The 18,690-nt window shown below is 36.4% G+C and overlaps 1 protein-coding gene across 4 annotated transcripts in view; it reads right to left on the minus strand.

Moving 5' to 3' along the window:
* The window catches only part of GRM1 (glutamate receptor, metabotropic 1), a 163,583-nt gene that overhangs the window by 75,913 nt on the left and 68,980 nt on the right, over nucleotides 1-18,690 (minus strand). For 2 of the 4 annotated variants that reach the window (XM_009999979.1, XM_009999981.1), the window contains exon 4: nucleotides 2,471-2,486. The exons of the other annotated variants lie outside the window; for them this stretch is intronic. In XM_009999979.1, the coding sequence (XP_009998281.1) occupies nucleotides 2,471-2,486 (16 nt within the window). The remainder of the gene's footprint in view (nucleotides 1-2,470; nucleotides 2,487-18,690) is intronic. 4 annotated transcript variants of the gene reach the window in all.

An 18,690-nucleotide genomic window follows, 5' to 3' on the forward strand; every position in this document is an offset into this window, starting at 1 on the left:
AGGGAAATTATCCAATTTTAAACAAACACAAATAGGATGCCTTAAGCTTAGCATTGTACCTTCTATAAGGTTATCCTGGGCTCCAGTATATGCAGACAAATCCAAGATTTTCAACATGTTAGTAGTACACCCAAATCTGAAAACAGAGAATTTTATTTTTTTTCTCAGTGTCAGTTCCTGGGCATTTTTTTCATCTCATTGCTGCTGCTCTGCTGTAAATTACGTGCAAGAGGAATCCACTGAAAAATTAATATGGATAGTAAGAGGTAGTTCCTACCATGGAGAGCACAACTGTAGTCAGTTTTCTGGGAGGATATTTAGAAATACCCTTGTTAAGACTTCCATCCTATCAGAAAGTCTTAAGAGACTGAATACTTTTCTGTGCAACCATGCAAAGGCATACATGGAATAGAGTGCTTCCTAACTCAGCTCCCACCAGCTAGAAACTCAGGCCAGATCTAGAAGACTGGAAAGACAGATACTATATGAAGTGGAAACAGGCTAAAAATGCATGGGAAAGGTACAAGTATATATATAGAGGAAAGAGAACAGGTAAAGACAATGGCCTCTCTGCTCCATGCCACTCCAGCAGAGCTTGCTGATTAGTTCATAGATGCCTTCCTTAAGCGAAAGCAGACAAAGGAGAAGCACATTTCCTTTCTTCTTTCCTCCTTGCTTTGTTTGTTGAGGTGCTGAGGAACAGCAAAATAGAGAACCACCTTAGTACTATATTTCCATCTCTGTTTTTACAAAAACTGTGCTAAGCTCAGAAAAATCTTGAATTGCAGCCTTTAGATTTCTCAGGTTGTAGACTTTCTTAGGACAGTCAAGAATTTTCTTTCAGTGGTTTATATTCTTCTGTGATTCCCTGAAGTCGTCCCTAACTGTAACCATCTCATATGATAATGTTTAAGAGAAATAGTTTAAGAGAAATAGTTTATAGGCCTTTATGCAACGGAAATAATATTTCAAATACGCAGATCTAAAGAGGGCATCCTATGTCTTGCATCAGGTTGCTACTACTCATTTGCATATATCCTATTTCCATACCTGTACAAGGTTTCTGGAATTCTATTTCCACATTCATGCTTTAAAACCGAAGCCCTATACACATATTTATGCAGGAACTGCTCACTGCTTCGATAGCCCTTCAATGAAACAATGTCTGCAGAGAAACTGATTGTTGTGGGTAAGAGCATGTTATCCATTCCAAAGCAAAGCATACTGACATGGGCTTCAAAACATCAGGTTGAAGAAAATTGAAAACAAAAGGTGAAATATGATTAAGCCAATGATAAAAACCACAAATCTTGTGAATCTATTAATCAAAGTGAACAAGTATTAGAAAAATATTTCCACAAACAGCTGTTTCAGTTTCTATCAAAGCTATTTTAAATTTGGTCATGTCAACCATTCCTTCTTTTTCACTTTCTGTGGATATTTGAACATTTGGATTACTATGAATGTTCATTAAGAAAATATTTTCCACTCAAATATTCATAACTTGTTCATTTGAAATTACATATTGATATGAAAAATAGTAAATTCATAGTATGCTATTGAGTCATTTAAGCATATAAACCTTTCCAGTGAGAGAATCAAGTTATACTTTGAGGAAGGTAAAATCATTAGACTTCAGAAACCGACTAACACAGCATTGCCTTGTATCTGCAATGAACAGATCATGTGACACTTGCAAACCAAGAAACCAATTAATAATGTGAACAATGAATTTGTCTAAAAGTTAAACAATCTTTTCACAAACTGTTACTGAACTATAAAAATGAATGTAATGCCTTGATTTTTTCAGTACTCCACTTCATTCAGGCAATACTATTATACTTGAACCAAAGCAACTCTTATAGAACACTTTAAAAATATATAAATATATTATTTATTTACTCTTCTGCGTTTACTGCTATCTTAAACTCGTGTTTATTTTTGTAGCTACACAGATATGAAACATGAAATTCAAGTACGATCATCTGCCTGTCCTAACCAAATTTACTGCAACATCACCCTGCTAACCTCTATGCCTAAGATCATCTGCCCTACCAAGCAGAGCTACAGCAGGACAGTAGCAGCCTTTTAGGCATTTAGGTGTCTGGTGTCCAATCCATGTTAAATCAAAACATGCCCAAAGCATAACTGGAAATGATGACATATCTTGCTCAGAAGAATCACTGAAATGCACTATCTTGTTTCAATGATACTTATTAAAGACTAGATTATAAGTTTATTATTCAGATCATTCAAATGTCCCTCCTTCTAAGTATCATGCTGGCATCACTGAGTGAGGAAGGCAGACACTCACTGATGGAAGAAACATGTCCACACAGGCTCCTGCTAGTGTGCAGCAGCTGAACAATATTACTCTGCATCTCACAGTAACCTCATTTGGTGGCATATAAGACATTGAATAGCCATAATGAGATGCATATATAAACACAGTGTTTGCATACAGCAATACCTACCTACCAGACTGACTACCTAGAAATTAGAGGTAGCACCTACTGAATATTTTTTTATCTTAAGAAATTGATTAATATGCATGCTTGTCCAAGTGTTGGGGAGAACAACATAAGTGAAGATTTTCTAAAAGTGATAGATTTTGTTGTAAGTTATGCTAATTGAAAAGATATACTGAAGATATTATGAAAAAAAGAGTAAAACTCAGTAATCTGTTAGAAACATTACTAAAAATGGGGAAATGAACAGATGTACATTTAGAGGAAAAAAAAAAAAGCAACACAACAACTAGAGTGATCTGCCAAAGTCTTGCTCAGACTGTATGTATTCTTATAGGTGCTTGAAACATGCTTCAAATCACAGGAGTAAAATAATTCCATATACTTTGTATATGGAACAGCAACCTTTATGGTCATACAATTTCCCTTGAAGTAATTTGTCTCATTTTTCATTGTCTTTAGGTCATTAGACAAATTACAAGTCATGTAATTAGGGAGACAATAAATCTGCTACTATAACTTAAGTTTTACACTTTCATTTAGGAAGCAAAAACTAATCTATTGATCCCAGAAAAATCAAATTGTCACTAGGATAAAATTTATTAATTAGTGATGATGTCACAACTTACTGATGGAAAACTGAAGTAAGCTTTTGTAAAATAGAACCCGATTTTGTCAGATTTTGCACAAGGGCACAATCCAGAAAGTATGTCTAAGCAGCCTTTCCTCTTACACGACACAGTTAAGAGAGAAATGTTTTTCCTTTTCCATTCATTAATCCAGCCAGAGAAGAGGAGTGAGTATGGACTCACAGAAAATAGGTAATTGTCACTTTGTTTCATGTGGTAGTGGGAGATACTCAAAGAAAATCTGAAAGGCACTGGCAGAAGCTTCACTTGAGAAAAATTACTGTGTTCAAAGGCAAAGAAAAGTGGAAGAGTAAGAGCCAAATAGTGTCAGCTAAAGCCCACCGTCAGGCAGCTGCATAGGCCAGCTGCTCCCTGAAGGCTGGGGGCTGGGAGCCAGGGGGGAAACACAGGGCAGGGCAGGCCAGGGCCTTGTCAGGCAGGGCTCAGTGCAATTTTAACTAAGCCAGGCAAGCCAGGGAGACCCAGAAGTCCAGGTTCAGCCAGTAGCTGAGGTCACTAGGGAGAGCACCTGATGGCATTAATCAAAGAGCTGACTGATGCCACTGCAGAAGCATCTCTTCTGTTGTCAGCCTTTTTTAGGGATTTTTACAATCTCTTAAATTGAAACAAGAGACATTGCTTTTTTAATGTTTCTGTTCCACAGCTAGAATTGCTATAGTCACCACATAACAGATGTGCAGACAAAAGAGTGAATGACCCTTGTGACTACAAACAGAACCAACTGCAATTTCCTGATGAAATTCAGAAAAATGTGAAAGCAAATTTTTAAATCTGTATTTATATGTGAGAACAGAATAACAGTTATTTCTAGACAAGCACTGAAAATAAAAAATATTTTCTTGTATTCATCCATTGAAAAAACATCAAAACCTACAGATCCCAAGGTAAGTAATAATTTAAAAATAAATTTAAAAAAAACCCAACACCAGAACAATGGAAAAATAAAGGAAAATAGCTTTTTCAATACACATACTCTTATGGGGCAAATGTTAGAACTGCAGTCTGAATCCTTAAGTAGTTTGGATATAAGGACTGTTGCTCACAAAAAGATAGAAGAAATGAAGGAACAAAACTTTGAAAGAGAAGACGGAGCCAGAAAAAGAGCTCTATAGATTTTGTGTATTATGATCTCCAATCTGTAAGTAAAGGAAGATTTCACAGTTGGTAGTACCTCAGGAGAAACCTGGGATGTGACTAAAAGCCCAACAAGCACAGAGCTTCCAGCTGTTTCCTTCTGTCTTAGAAAGGAAAATTGTTTTTCTTAGTCCTCTACCTTCTTCTTTACTTGATTCCTGGTGCTTTAAAACTCCCTATTACCCACCCCGCTGAGAACTAAAGCATGGATAGGCTTAGCATACTCAAAAAGTAAAAGGAGCGGACACAGAGGTCAGTCTTCTAATAGCCTACCTGAGCCTTGAGGGACCAGCTATTCTACATAGAGCAAATGACTTAACCTTAGTGAATTCCACAGATAGACTAAGGATTTTGAATCCTCTGACTGTGGTCTGGTAACTCATATCTCTGAGGGATATTACAGGAAATAAATGAGATTGCTTAGCATTAATAGACATTGGTCAGTTAGAGAAAATAAGGAATATGAGGATAATATTAAGGTCATTTTCATCATGGGCCATCACCTTTTCAGGAGGTCCATGGCAGGCAGAGCACACAACTGTTGAGAGAGTATGTGGATGTGAAGATATTTGGAGAGTTTTTAAGTAAGAAGTGTGTATAAATATAGAAAGACATTGGTGATGCTGTAATTTTCCTAGTGACACTATAACTATAGTTATAACTAATGGAAACAGGGGAGAATGAAGGGAAGTAGTAAATTAATACAGGACACTCAGTGCTGTCTGAAATACAAATAGTCTATAATCTATCCAGGAAGTATTAATCCTATTTCCAGTTGTAGGAAATGAAAAGTATTTGACAACATCTAGGAAGCAATGCTGATGGAAAAAACAAGAGGGAAAAAATCAGGTGTTTTTTTTCCAGAATCTTTATGAAATGCAGCATTATGTTTTTACTTAAAATGGAGTAAAAAACTAGCTCTTCCACAAATTAGCCTTTATTTAAAATCAGATTTTGTTTACTAATGAATTATAAATGGTCATATAATTTAAAAATTTGTGCAGTGAACTTCACTCTGTGGTTGTTACCAGGCAAAGAGGGGAGTGGTGCAGACTACAAACCTATGTATCATATAATGCCAAAGGGGAATTAACACAAACAAGTTGACCTCTATTTGCCAACCAGTTTTCATCCTGTGACACTTGCCCGCTATTTCTCCCATGCTGTGCTATAGGGCTGCTTTCTGTCTCCTGTATACTGACTCCTGCTACAGCCAAGAAATCCCTTGCCACTCCACACTTTTCTCTTTCTCATCTGCTTGTCTGCTATCTCCCCAATTATTCTTCCTTTCTACACTGCATGACCTCCACCTTCTCACATGATCTAGCTAATGGGATGTCATTTGTTGAAAGCCTCTAGATATTGCCATGATTTAAATGATAGAGAAACATAAAGTTCCTCATCAACTACTTGCAGAAAAGGACATTTTTTTACTCATTACTATTTTTTGTGTGACAGACAGTACCTACATATGCACAGCCAGGAATTGCAAACTGGAAACTACATTTTAATCCCTACTGAAACAAAATAAAGTAGAAGGATGCCACATCAATTAAAAACAATTAGCTGTGAAAGATAGGCAATGTATTCATGGGAACTACATAGTTTTGGCAGAGGAAGGACACAACCAGCCCAGTGCAAAGAATGAGATCACTACAACTTTATTTACTTCCTTTGCTGCATTAACATCAAGTTTAACTGTGATACAAGAAACACTAACTCTGGCAAACATTAATTTTACATTTCCCAGTTCTACCACTGTTCTGATAATAAATGCTTATAATAAAAGTTTCTGTCTGAATAATATTTTTTTTTAAGTAATTACATCTGTTTAACAAAATTCGAAGGAGATGCTTGAACTATGTAAAATGTAACTGCTCGATCATAACACTTTCACCAGGAACTCAGTTGACTTTAAAACTGTATTTTCACACAGAGGATAGAAGGGAAACTGGGAGTACGTAATTATGATAGAACTAAAATATCATTCCCAAAAAAGACAGCCTTCTGTCATATTATACTTAGGTATAGATAATACATATGTGTGCCATGTAATTCTGACAGTCAAGAAAACAGGAAAGTAAGAAAGAGTTTTTTTGGGGAAAAAAAATAACACAATTAGTAGACAACAAAAGTAATACTTGTTAGCTCAGTTTTTATTAACTTGGTGAGGAAGTCACTACCTCAGGACTCAAAATCCACAGGCATAGGACCATGCTTTCTAATCCAAGGAGAGGAGAGGCATGCCTTTGTTGTATGCCTGTCTAATAAATGGCCAGAAATAACAAGGAATATTTTGCAGGGATGGTTTGACCAGAAAGTGTCTGATGGGAATTAGTTTAATAAGATAACCTTTTAAATGATGTATTGAGGAAATCCTTAGAGAAGCACATACCAGTGTTAATTTGACAGCCTTCTCTGTTGAAATTATTTTTTTCTTAAAAGAAAATAAAAAGAAAACTAATGAAGCTAATGAGAACTAATGAACTAATGAAGAAGGGACATATTAGTTTTTCTCTTTTATTTATGAAATCCCAGAATCTAATCAACCAGGCTTCATTTTTGTGGGTTTTTTGGGTCTATTTGGTGGTTTCTTTTTGGTCATAATGACATGTAAACTCATTTACAGCCAATAAGACCATTCAACAATAATGAAAGGGGTACTGCTGCCCTTTTCTCCTCTCCAACACCAGCTTTATCACTTACCACCTCAGCAGTATGGACCAACAGATATTAGTCCACATTGGTCACTATCTGCTTTGCCAAGAACTTGCTATTTTAGCGTTTATTAAAAGTAAAAACAGAATCAGGAAAAAGTGCTCCTTTTCTCTCTATGGTGAGGAAAGCTATCACACAACAGTAACTTCTGTGTCTATGCTAATGCATAGAACCAAAGGACAGGAACCTTTATCCTTAGATGTGCTAAATGTTTATTGTTGGCTCTTCACATCTTAATCAAGTAGATCGTCCCTGTGGTTTTTACATCACCCGAATTTATATCACCCACATATTTGATAAGTACAGTTTACAAATTAAGAGCTAGTACAATATGCAATATTTTCAGATAATGTTTGGAGTTCTCATGGCTTACATATTTCATTTTTTGAAGCTGTCTTTGAAATTATAAAAGATAAACAATTATTTTAATTTAAATGGAAATTAAGATTCTTATATGGTTGCATGTCTTCAGGAACAAGGACTGAATAGAAACAAAAAATAATCCATAAATCACCAAAACAGGCCACTCAGCTCCTCCCATCAAGAAGAGAGAAGCATACTGGATAAGCTAAGTGCAGACACAACCCTAGGGCTAGGAGGAACCACAGTGTTTCCACAGTTTGCTCAAGTAGGACAAGGGATAAAAGTTTTAAGATGGAAAAGAGTTGCTTTATATTAGATATTAGGAAGAAATTCTTCACTGTGGGAGTGGTGAGACACTGGAACAGGTTGCCCAGAGGATTTGTGGCTGCCCTCCCTGCAAGTGTTCAAGGGCAGGCTGGATGGGGCTTTGAGCAACCTGGTCTAGTGGGAGGTGCCCCTGCCCATGCAGGGGGTTTGGAACTAAATGGTCTTTAATGTTGCTTCCAACCCAAATAATTCTATGATTCTATGATTGCCAGAAAATCTATTCACTAATAACAGAAATATTCATGCAAGATATACCTGCTACTCTGTACTGCACTGGCAATATAAAGTAATATGAAATCCATCTTCATTGTATAAAGTGTCTTAGGTTATTAGACTGGTCCTACAGACTCATCACAGTTTTGCAGACTAGAAAGGCAGGACACCCACTTACTCCTTAGTGCATCACTAAAGCCCTAATGGAAATTCCTTTGGAGCATGCATCTGAAACAGCCATTGGTGTACTGACATTACAGAAAGACAACAGCTTCTAATGCCCAAAAAATGTTTGGGATAAAGAGTAACCTTATTTATTTTCTCCAGTTGGAAATAATAATTAAAAAATACTTAATTTTCTTAGTTAAAAAAAATTCTGCAACTAAGAGTGTATCTGAGGTCTGACACCTAAAAGTTTTGGAGGAAGAAGATAAAAGGAGATTGGAAAACTATAAGTGACTGTTTTTACTCTTCAGAACACTGGGACTCACTCACTGCTGCATGATGGACAGTTTATACTGCAAAATTGTTTTTAATTCCAAACCTCACATTTACATAGAAATATACCCAGAATTCTTCTTATCACCCCTCTATTTACATGGACTTGTCAGAATCTTATACTCCCTTTAACGATTTCCCTCACTATATTTTTATAATATTGTTATAATGTTATAATATGTAATCTATTTAAATGCAAAACTTTTTGCTGCCTACATCCTTGATATTATTTGTCTATTTGTTCATTTCTACTTTTAATGTCTTTTCTATCAGCAGCTATATTTGCAATGCCCTTCAATACTTTTTAGATGTTTGTGTGCCTCATCTTCATTTCTCTTGAGATAGATTTCAACAGCAGCTAGTTTAGCCATTCTAAACTCATTATTTGCTATCTTTATTCATGAGTTTATTTCCTTCCTGCTATTTATTTTTTCTCACTATAATTGTATAAGCCTCTCCAATTTCTCTTAACATGCCAGCTATCTCTTTCTGTATGTGTTGTAATTTCCTTTCTTCACACATTGTACTTTTTTGAGTTACTGTCATATCCTTCCACTTGGCAGAAAAGAAGAATGCTCAAATAGCCAGGGTGAACAAATCATATTCTTCATTATGCACAGCAACTTATTGCTATGCATTTCTTACATACATTTTTAAATAATTGCTCTTGTAATTTATACTGCAAGCTCCTAGGAGGAAAAAAAACTCTCTTTGAAATTTCTGTATTTATCCTGAAACAGCACAAATCAGAAGCAATGCTTCTAATACATATTTGATTTAATCTTCAGGCATATGTGTATTACTTAGTGCCTGAAGGGATTGGAATCCTGAGTGTACAACATTTGTAGGAGCATTGTATTCTTTAAGTAAATAATTTTATTAATGCCTCCTTGGCATTAATTAAGTTCTGAGAGGACTTAATTTTTGCATTGCTATTTCTGTATATGTATTTTTCCGTGTTCGAATATATGCACTTGTACTTGTAGGACTTTGTAAGGGAGTGTGTGGTCTTTGATTGACGGTAAGAATTAAACTGATACTATTATTAAAATCAGTGGGAACAAATACTTTGGCCCAAACTCAATTTTTCATTTAAAGCATGCTGCAGCCAGCATGAGATGCAGAGCTCTACTCTATGTCTTGAAAGAGCCCAGGAAAAGTAATGTAGAAGATCAGCTGTCCTTAATGGCACGTGTATACTGGCTGTAGATCCTGCCCATTTAGAAATCTCTAAGCCAGAAACAGAGAGAGAAACTCTAAGAGAAACTCAACCATTTACTTCAGAAGTGACACGAAAGATTAGAAAGGCCACTGAATATGTACTGCTAACACAGAAAGAAAAGCTCCGTTACTGTTTATGTTTAGGTATAAATGAACTAAATAGATTGTTTATTTTTTTTCCATGAAGCGACATACATTAATCTTTTAACTAATTTAAATATTCCTGCCTTGCTCTTATAAATCTCCCTAGATAAGAGAAATTGAAGGCAAGACACTTTCAATGCCTTATGCAGGTTGTAGTACTTTCAAAGGCTTTCTTTGGCTCAAAATACACTGAGAATTTTCACTATAGCACTTGAAGGAACTTTATTTAAATGTATATTGATAATTTTCTGACTTGTGGAAAACAACAGCAGATCATCACAAAAGACTAAAAGTGAATTTGATGGGACTAGGAAATAGGACCTAAATTATGCAACAAATCTGAAGCTTTATGTGCCCGAAAATGTTTGAAAGAAGGGCTAGAGAAGATGGAAGTCAATTCCAAGCTATTCCAGACTTCAAAGATCAAAAGACAAACGAGTGTGCAAAGTGGAAGGGATGGATGAATCTCTAGGGAAATTTGTGCCGAACTTGACAGTCCTTATTAGTAGCTGTCAAACACTTTTAAAGAAGAGCACACAATGGTACTCAAGCTTGGACAGATTTTCAAAACTGACAGGGTTAATAAAGTTGCTCTCTTCAAGTATTCTGGTACCGGTACACAGACCTAAGCATTTTCAAATGTTTTGGAAAATAATTGAAGGACAGCATGCTTACAGAATAGGCTCAATATCAGGCACTTACCAAGTAGGATTATCTCTGTTAATTAGAGGAGGGGAAGAGGGTAGGTGAAAGAGTTTTACATATTCACTTATGAAAAGCTGGCAATAGCAGGAACTAGTCGTGTAACATTCATGCCCGCAGCAAAAGTAACATTGCTTAAATACAACTGCAAAATAAGGAAGATTTTTTTTTCAGGTGCAGTTATAATATTTGAAAATACAGCATAAGTCAGGAAGCATACTGAAAGAGACACTCTCAGATTAAATATTAAAAATAATGGAGTATTATTGCACATAGGAATAGTAAAAAACATTCCATCTCAAAAACTATATGGTTGGATTATTATTTGTGTTACCAGAAGACTACATGGAGAAATTTATATTAAAATGTTTTCATTGGAGGAATTAAATATGTATTTGCCAGACAAGTCCTAGAAATTGTTACATCTGATAATGGTCTACCACCCAATAGGCAGAACTGTTGCAGAGGATTATGGATTTCAACATGTAACATATGAAGTTCCTATGCTGAATGGTCTAGTGGAAAATGGCAGTAAAACAGATTAAAGTTTATTCATGAGCAAGTCTAGAAGAGGTGTATCCTTACTGCTGATGAATGTGTGAGCACCATCCCTAGCTGAAATTTTGCTAAAACAGAAAAATCATGATCAGATTTCCTAGGTTAGTAAAAAATACAATGGAAGAAAAAACTTATTCTGAACGTAAACTATATAGTCGGCATACGACAGGAGTTCCAGGGTATTATAGTTCTGGAAGCCTGGAGGTTCAGACTCTATAATGGCATTTGGTGGATGAAAGGGGCAATGACTTCGGAAATTGTGTTTTGTTCCTGTTGTACAAGCTTGGGAACATACTTCTATGGGAATCTTGAAGCCATTACAATATTTTTGGAAAAAAAAAGAAAAAAGGTGGGGGGGAGGCAGAAACTGCTTTTCCCTGAAAGCAAGCTGGAAGCAGAATTGTGCACAGAGCTACTAGAGGACTGGAAAGTGGTAGAAAATGGGTCAAAATCTGAAGTGCTCTTAGAAGGCCAACGAGGATATATAGAGCACCACTAAAATAGCTTAACGTTTTTCTTATGACCCTTGTAAAAGAAAAATTAGAGATCAATTTCTGTTTCTAAAAAAGAAAAAAAAAAAAAAAAAAGAAACATAAGTTATGTAGAACAAAAAGAACAAGTTGTATGGCCTGAGACTGTTAAATTGAAATAGTGAGTTCTAAGAAGTAAGCACGTTACAGTTAGAAGAGACCAAACCTGGATTCTCTCTTTTTTATACTGTGAATAGTGAAATCTCACAGGAAAGAGCAAATCTCATAATGGAGAAGAAACAAAGACAAGTTCATCAAATATCAGCTGGCTTTTAGTTGTCAACTGCCATCTGACCCTGAATTGACCCTGTAAGTTCTTCTTTTCTTCTCAAAGTCTAAACAAAGAGAAAGTCTAAACATACGTGTACGACTTTTCTTTGGGACAAAGCAGATGAGCTATGTTCATACAACACTGAGAATGAGAGAGATGGTTTAAGAACCTGTTTCTTTCTGCTTCCCAATGATTAGTCACTCTTTGCCTGTCAAGAAGTGTGCTTGGCTTCTGTCTTAAGAATATAGCATATCCAAACACCAACAATGAAGATGCTTGCCAGCATGGGCCAAATAAGTATTATAAACATAATTTTGCATGCAGCTATAGCTGCAGAGTCACTTGGACCTTGGTTGAAAGCAGATGCCTTGTTTCCCAGCAGCTAGAACTGCAGTCACATTGGTATTCTCCCCAGCACCAGCAGAGCTTCATTGGATACCTCTGTCAAGTTACTGTGATGTGACATCATTGGAAGGGACCAGGCAGCTTCAAAAATGAGTAACTGGTTGGATAAATTACTTATACGGTTGTTTCTCATTCAAAAATTCTAGAAGATGAAAAATTCCTATTATCTATGCAACCATATCCAACACATAAGCTGAATCCTCACCTCATTGAGACTAGAGTCACTCAGGATCAGCTGAACACAATGGAGTTAAATAAAAATGTAGTAACATAAATTGTATCAGCACTTATATCTACGTACAAAATGCAGCTTGTTTTAAATTTAGACTTTCCAAAACTCCTTGACAGAAAGGTGAAGCAATATACCAGGATGGTATTAGTCTCCAGCATTCAGCTGCACTCAGCATTACCCTATTGTTGATCCTGTCTCTGCTCAGGACAGCCCAGAAGCAAGGGCTAATGCAATGCACCAAGTTGGTCTTCAAAGACACTAAATATATACAGGGCTGGATTATGATGGCTTCTGCTAGTGTGCTCTTTGGGCCTTACCAGGCATTTAAAACTCCTTTCTTTCCCATTGGCTGGACATTTTCTTTGTGGATAATGTATGCCTATGTTATATAGAGAACATAGTGTTAGAGCAAATATGTGTAGAAGACCAGAGACACTATCATAGTCTTGAGAAAATGTCTATCCCCATCCTGAAGAACTACATCAGTTCTTGAAAAAAACAGAAAAACCTCGCATTATGGAAGTAATCTTTAAAAAGTCAAGAGAAGAATCCAGGGCAGTGCTACTTGTGACATCACAACAAATAGCAGCCAGGCATACAAAAAGGGAGAGAGGGAGAAAAAGCTTCATTGGGCAGTGTCAGGATGAGTAAATGTCAAAAAAAACCACCCAGTCTTCATAAAAAAACAGTTACAAAAATACCACCTCATGAAGGTTGAAAATAGCAGAGTAACCTTACAAGAATAAGTGTCCCACTTTTCTGAATGTGAATTACTAAAATCTTAGCACAGGAAGCTGAAGATTACAAAGACAGCGTGTAGTTGTGAGTGAGTATGTACTGGCCTAAGGATTTTAAAATACATGAGTGAAGAGAGTCAGAGAATAGCTCATAATCCATTTAATAAGTTTTAGATGTGAAAAGAGAGCAGCAACAGGTAGAATATCTATAATATGATGCTATATTTGAAGATAGATGATACATACAGTAAATTAAGAGAAACTAACTCTCTTCCAGCATGAAATCACATAGGGGAACAAAGATGCTATAGAAATATACACATCTCTGTCTGTATTTAGGTCTGGAATTACAACTGTGGAATTAACAAAATATAATTAATTTCATTTTAATCCACTACCAGGCTTGTCTTTTAGTATTTCCTCCCTTTCATTTGCTGCTACAACCTTTACTGGATCTTTTTAAGTGGGCCAAACTATCTTTGAATCAATCACAGCCTGGGCTGCATCAAAAGTGTGGCCAGCAGGACAAGAGAAGTGATTCTGCCCCTCTACTCCACTCTTGTAAGATTCCAGCTGGAGTACTGTGTCAAGCTCTGGAGCCCTCAACACAAGTGGGACATGAACCTGTTTGAACAAGTCTGGAGAAGGGCCACAAGGATGATCAGAAGGCTGGAGCACCTCTTGCATGAGGACAGGCTGAGAGAGCTGGGATTGTTCAGCCTAGAGAGGAGAATGCTCTGGGGAGACCTTACACTGGCCTTCCAGTACCTGAAAGGGCCTACAGAAAGGCTGTGGAGGGACTGTCTACATGGGTGTGTAGCAATAGGACGAGGGACAATGGTCTTTAAACTAGAGCAGAGTGGATTTACATTAGACATTAGGACAAGTTCTTTAAAATGAGGGTGGTGAAGTAATGGAATAGGTTGCCCAGAGATGTGGTGAAGGCCTCACTCATCCCTGGAAACATTCAAAGTCAGGCTTGACCAGGCTCTGAGCAACTTGATCTAATCAAAACATCCCTGCACACCACAGGGGGTGCTAGACTAGATGACCTTTAAAGGTCTCTTCCAAGCCCTTACACTCTACAATTCTATGATTCTTTGAATCTTGTCAGCTAATACTCAGCCCCATTCCCTCCTAAACCGTTGGAGTGTGTTCCTGAAAAAACTTGCCTAATCCACTTCTGATGCTTTTCAAGGGACAGTGCTTACTTCACTGTCTCCGAGGTGTCTATGTTCCTATTAGAAAACCAAAATTGTTTCCTGGAGGCTGGCAAGAGTTTGAAAAGACTCCAAATTCCTAATTACTGTGTTAAGGAAGCAAAGCATTGCTCTTTTAACTGGAAAAAGACCACAAATTATAACCAATTGATGACTAAATCTGGAATTAAGGAATTTAGAACACAGATTATGCCTTCTCAGCAGGCATTATAGGGGAAGGAAGATAAAAAACATCTTCTCAGAGAAGAAAAAATTCCAAAGTGCCTTTCCCAGTACTAGGAAGCATTACATTAGGTTATGAAGTACTGCATATGTATTTAATCTAGTCACTGAAGTGTAAAATTGAATAGAAAGCATGCTTGAGAAGAAGAGCTTCCTGACAGAAATATTAAAACAGTCTGGAGTTGAATGTCTGCATATTGTGAGTTATGTATGTTTAGCTGAATGAATTTAAAACACATAGACCACCCACACAATTTTTTCCAAGATGCTGGGGCACCATATGATTATTCATTTATTCATCTTTAAATGGAACTAAATTCCCAGAAAGCAAATGTGTGAGATCTTGCTAGAGACAGCTTTAGTGGTTCCTTCTACTCCCTCCCTTCTTTCGTTCTAGGATACACTCTCGTGCTGGACTCTTTTCTAAAAAGCTGTAGTAACCACTTTGCTGAGTGATGAAGGGAATCACTATGAGTTTCTAGACTGCACGGATTTATAATCATGGATAAAGCTCTGTCTGGCAGCCCATAGGGGTAAGCAGAACATAGCTGATACACATAATAGTTCACTGAAATTTCTGATTATAAAAACAGCCACTGTGAAAGATAATAACAAGAGTTTGAAAGATTCTTTATATGAGTATTTTCTTGGATTAAAGTCTACAGAAGTAACGTAAAGTGTGTAATTCAGGTCTCAAAATCTTAAGAGAGGAAACTGAACCTTCCAGAACCTATTCCTGTAAGTTTGATTGCAAATATAGCGAAATTAGTGCTCTTTTCTGGTATGTTCAGACTATAAGCAGAATTGCAAAGATGTGCAAATAGTATGTCAGTTCAACTTACTGACCATTTTCAACTTGAAAAGGACAAAGTGTGACAGATGTTTAAGCTGAACTATTATACAAATCCCTACTTGAAAATCAATAGCAAATATACCTTCTAAATCGCTTTTTTGGAAAAAAAACCAACTCTCCAGATCTAAGATGCTAACACAGCACAACCAAGAAAGTTACTTCTGCAAAAAACAACACAGAGCAAACATCCATAGGTCAAAGGTGATGAAATCTATTCAGTCACTTGGAGCACAACTACTAGAGGACTATTTCTAGTACTAGTAAGCTTTTAAGGTCAATACCATGCCAAGGTAAAGATTTTTAAGTAGTGCTAATGTGTTAAGACAGTCAAGTGCTGGTAAGATTTTCAGATACTGTCACTTTGTATAAATGTTTTTTTGAGCAACATGATCAAAAAGACTCTGTAAAGATATAATAGCTTGAGTCTGACCTTTAAAAAAACCGGAGGTGTTAACTGACTCACAGTGTCATTTTTAACCACCAGAGATCTCATTCTGCAACACTTCATATCACAGAAAATAGTAAAAGAGAACTGGTAGATCCAACATTAGCAAACTATGAGTAGTCCAGTACCATGTGGAGAAGGAAACGCTAGAGGAAATACCCCACATATACTTAGAGATGAAGTTATTTCTGTTATAAAGTAATAAAACTATGGCACATCCAGCGTTTAACACAATGAAAGTTTACCATTCAAATAAACCATAATAAAACCTTGATGTGACAGAGCTATGGAAATTTTGACATTAATGTTATTTTTAATGCTGCATAGATGAATCTGATAGCATCATACAGAAGCAAAGGAGGACAATCAAGAATACAACGTTCTTGGCAAGGTGCAAAGTAGAGCAGGGATCTCAGAACTTGAGATGCATCAACCTGTTTCAAGCCCACGAACCACAAAGGATGGAGCTAAACCATAATAACACTGGATTGTAAAAATAATGGTGTACTGTCACAGCAAAAAAATGTCACCTACCATCACTGGAAAACAAGTAATTTTTCATCACATCAAGTACTGAGGGAAAGAAGAAGCCAAAGAAAACCAATCTTGTCTTTTCTGTGCCATAACAAAGTATTTTCAATTTACAGAAAAAAACCCCAAAAACCCCAAAAAATCAACACTTCTTTTATGCTTCAGGTCATTTGATGCTCTTTTTTGTCTTTGATAGCCATTTCAATGGGGATTTATGAAAAAAGCATTGTCAGGCACTGGAATGGGCTGCCCAGGGAAGTGGTTAAATCACCAAACAGACTTCAGAGGTGCTGAAAGGCATTGATTCACTTGGGGGAAGGTGTAGGTGGCAGTTAATCCCTGCCTTGATGGATAGAATCTGCCCACTGGCCAGTAAGGAGCTAGTGTTGAGTTTGGTTTTGCTTTGTTTTTCTTATTCACTGGGCAGACAGATTGCTCCATGCTAGCATTATTAACTAAGTATTCTTATGTACAAGGCCATTAATTTGGTCTTACGCAATGTGTTGTCATGTATTTTCTTCTAAGGATCCCTTCCAGCCTTGAATCCACTGCCTGCCCCCAGTCATGTTTCCTCTTTGAAGACAGATCCCACTTAAATGCAGGTTCTCTTAGTGTCTAGTAGTGTCCTCTGTGCTTCATGTCACTGAAATAAAATCCTTTATCTGCCATTATGAAGTAAATTATTATTGCTCCATGTTATCTAAGGGCATCTACTATTCTCAGTTCTAATACTCTTTTTTATTTCTTTCCTCATACCATGAGATGCCTTCAAAAATCTCAACATTAAACTGTGGAAGAAAAGTTCAGTGCTGGCTGTCACGGATGACATGAAAAAGTAAGTTTGGAAAATATAAGTGAAGTGAAATGGGAAAACAGTACTATACAAAACTAAAATGCAGGTCTTAAGCTCAGGAGATTTAATGTTATGAATTAGATATCAAAATTCTTAAGGAAGCACTTTTTTTTATTTCCCCTGAAAATCTACTCAGTTTACAAAAAAGTTGCTTCTCGTTATCCATGTGAGGATAACAATATTGCTTAGGATATAGTAATTAGGAAAAGAGTAGTGTCAGGTTTTATTTGTTTTCTTCTTTTGACTTCATGCTTATAGTTGAATTTTGAGTCTCATTAAAAAATGAAACAACCATTTTCTTCAAAGCGCAGTAAGGGAGAAAAAAAGAAATACAATTTCAGTCCTTTATGTAGATTACAGTTTTTTTTATCAACTTAGAGATGATGATGCAATAGGGGCCTATCTCATTCAGCTCGAATCTGGCTACCACGGATGGAAATGAGACAATTCTTCTTTTTAATATGACATATGCATTGGAACAATCAATGAGATTAGGAAATTTGCCTTCAGATTTTTCCATACAGCAACTGCTGATGCCTTACCACCTTTTTCTGCTGTTTTGTTTAAACTTAATGAGAATTATTTATTTTTTTTACGAATGAGTAAAATGTTTGCATTATTAAATGACTGCAAAATAGATACTATGCTGGGGCTGATAAATTTGCAGGATAATTTTGCAAACTCATACAAAATAATAAGTAGCAATGTCCACCAATATTTTCCCATTTCTCTGTATTGACTGCTACAGGGTTTCTTCATGATTTTGTTGCTAAGTACTTCCGCCTCCTCAGCACAAATGTTAAAGCATCTGGTCTTGACTAACAGTAGTACTGTGAGAAGAAAATAAAATTCCAGCTGCTTTCATCAACGTAGGGATTTATAAGGAAGGGATTCAACAGGAAATTATGGGTTTGATAACAAGCAAAGTTAAAAAACCAGCCTCTTTCTTCATGCTAAATGGTGACTAGGTCAGCTCACAGGCATTGTAATTAACTTCAGAACTTCTTTAACTTTTGCTTAAGCAAATATATTGACACTATTTGACAGTACATTTAATAACTTACAATGACAAGTTATTAATTTTATTTATTTATTTTAGGAAACATTTGAAGCAGATACAAGGAATAATCATCAGGCTGAAATGCTTACATGCCACTCAGAACAGAGCTTATGATATTTTTTTCCCACCCTGACCTTTTATTTTTCTTATGGTAATGGTCACAAACCCACTCATGCTAACAAGAGTAACAAAATCCAGTAATTTGAATAGCCTACTGTCTAGCAAATAGGGCTCCTCCTATGTTTATCGTTCAGTCTGTAGGGATGGATTTTCAAAATAACACATAGAAAGTGAAGAGAAATTAAGCTGTTTTATTTCCATTAAAATCAGCAGGA

Source organism: Chaetura pelagica, unplaced genomic scaffold (assembly GCF_000747805.2).
Source record: "Chaetura pelagica isolate M959 unplaced genomic scaffold, ChaPel_1.0 scaffold135, whole genome shotgun sequence".
In the NCBI taxonomy this organism is placed as follows: domain Eukaryota; kingdom Metazoa; phylum Chordata; class Aves; order Apodiformes; family Apodidae; genus Chaetura; species Chaetura pelagica.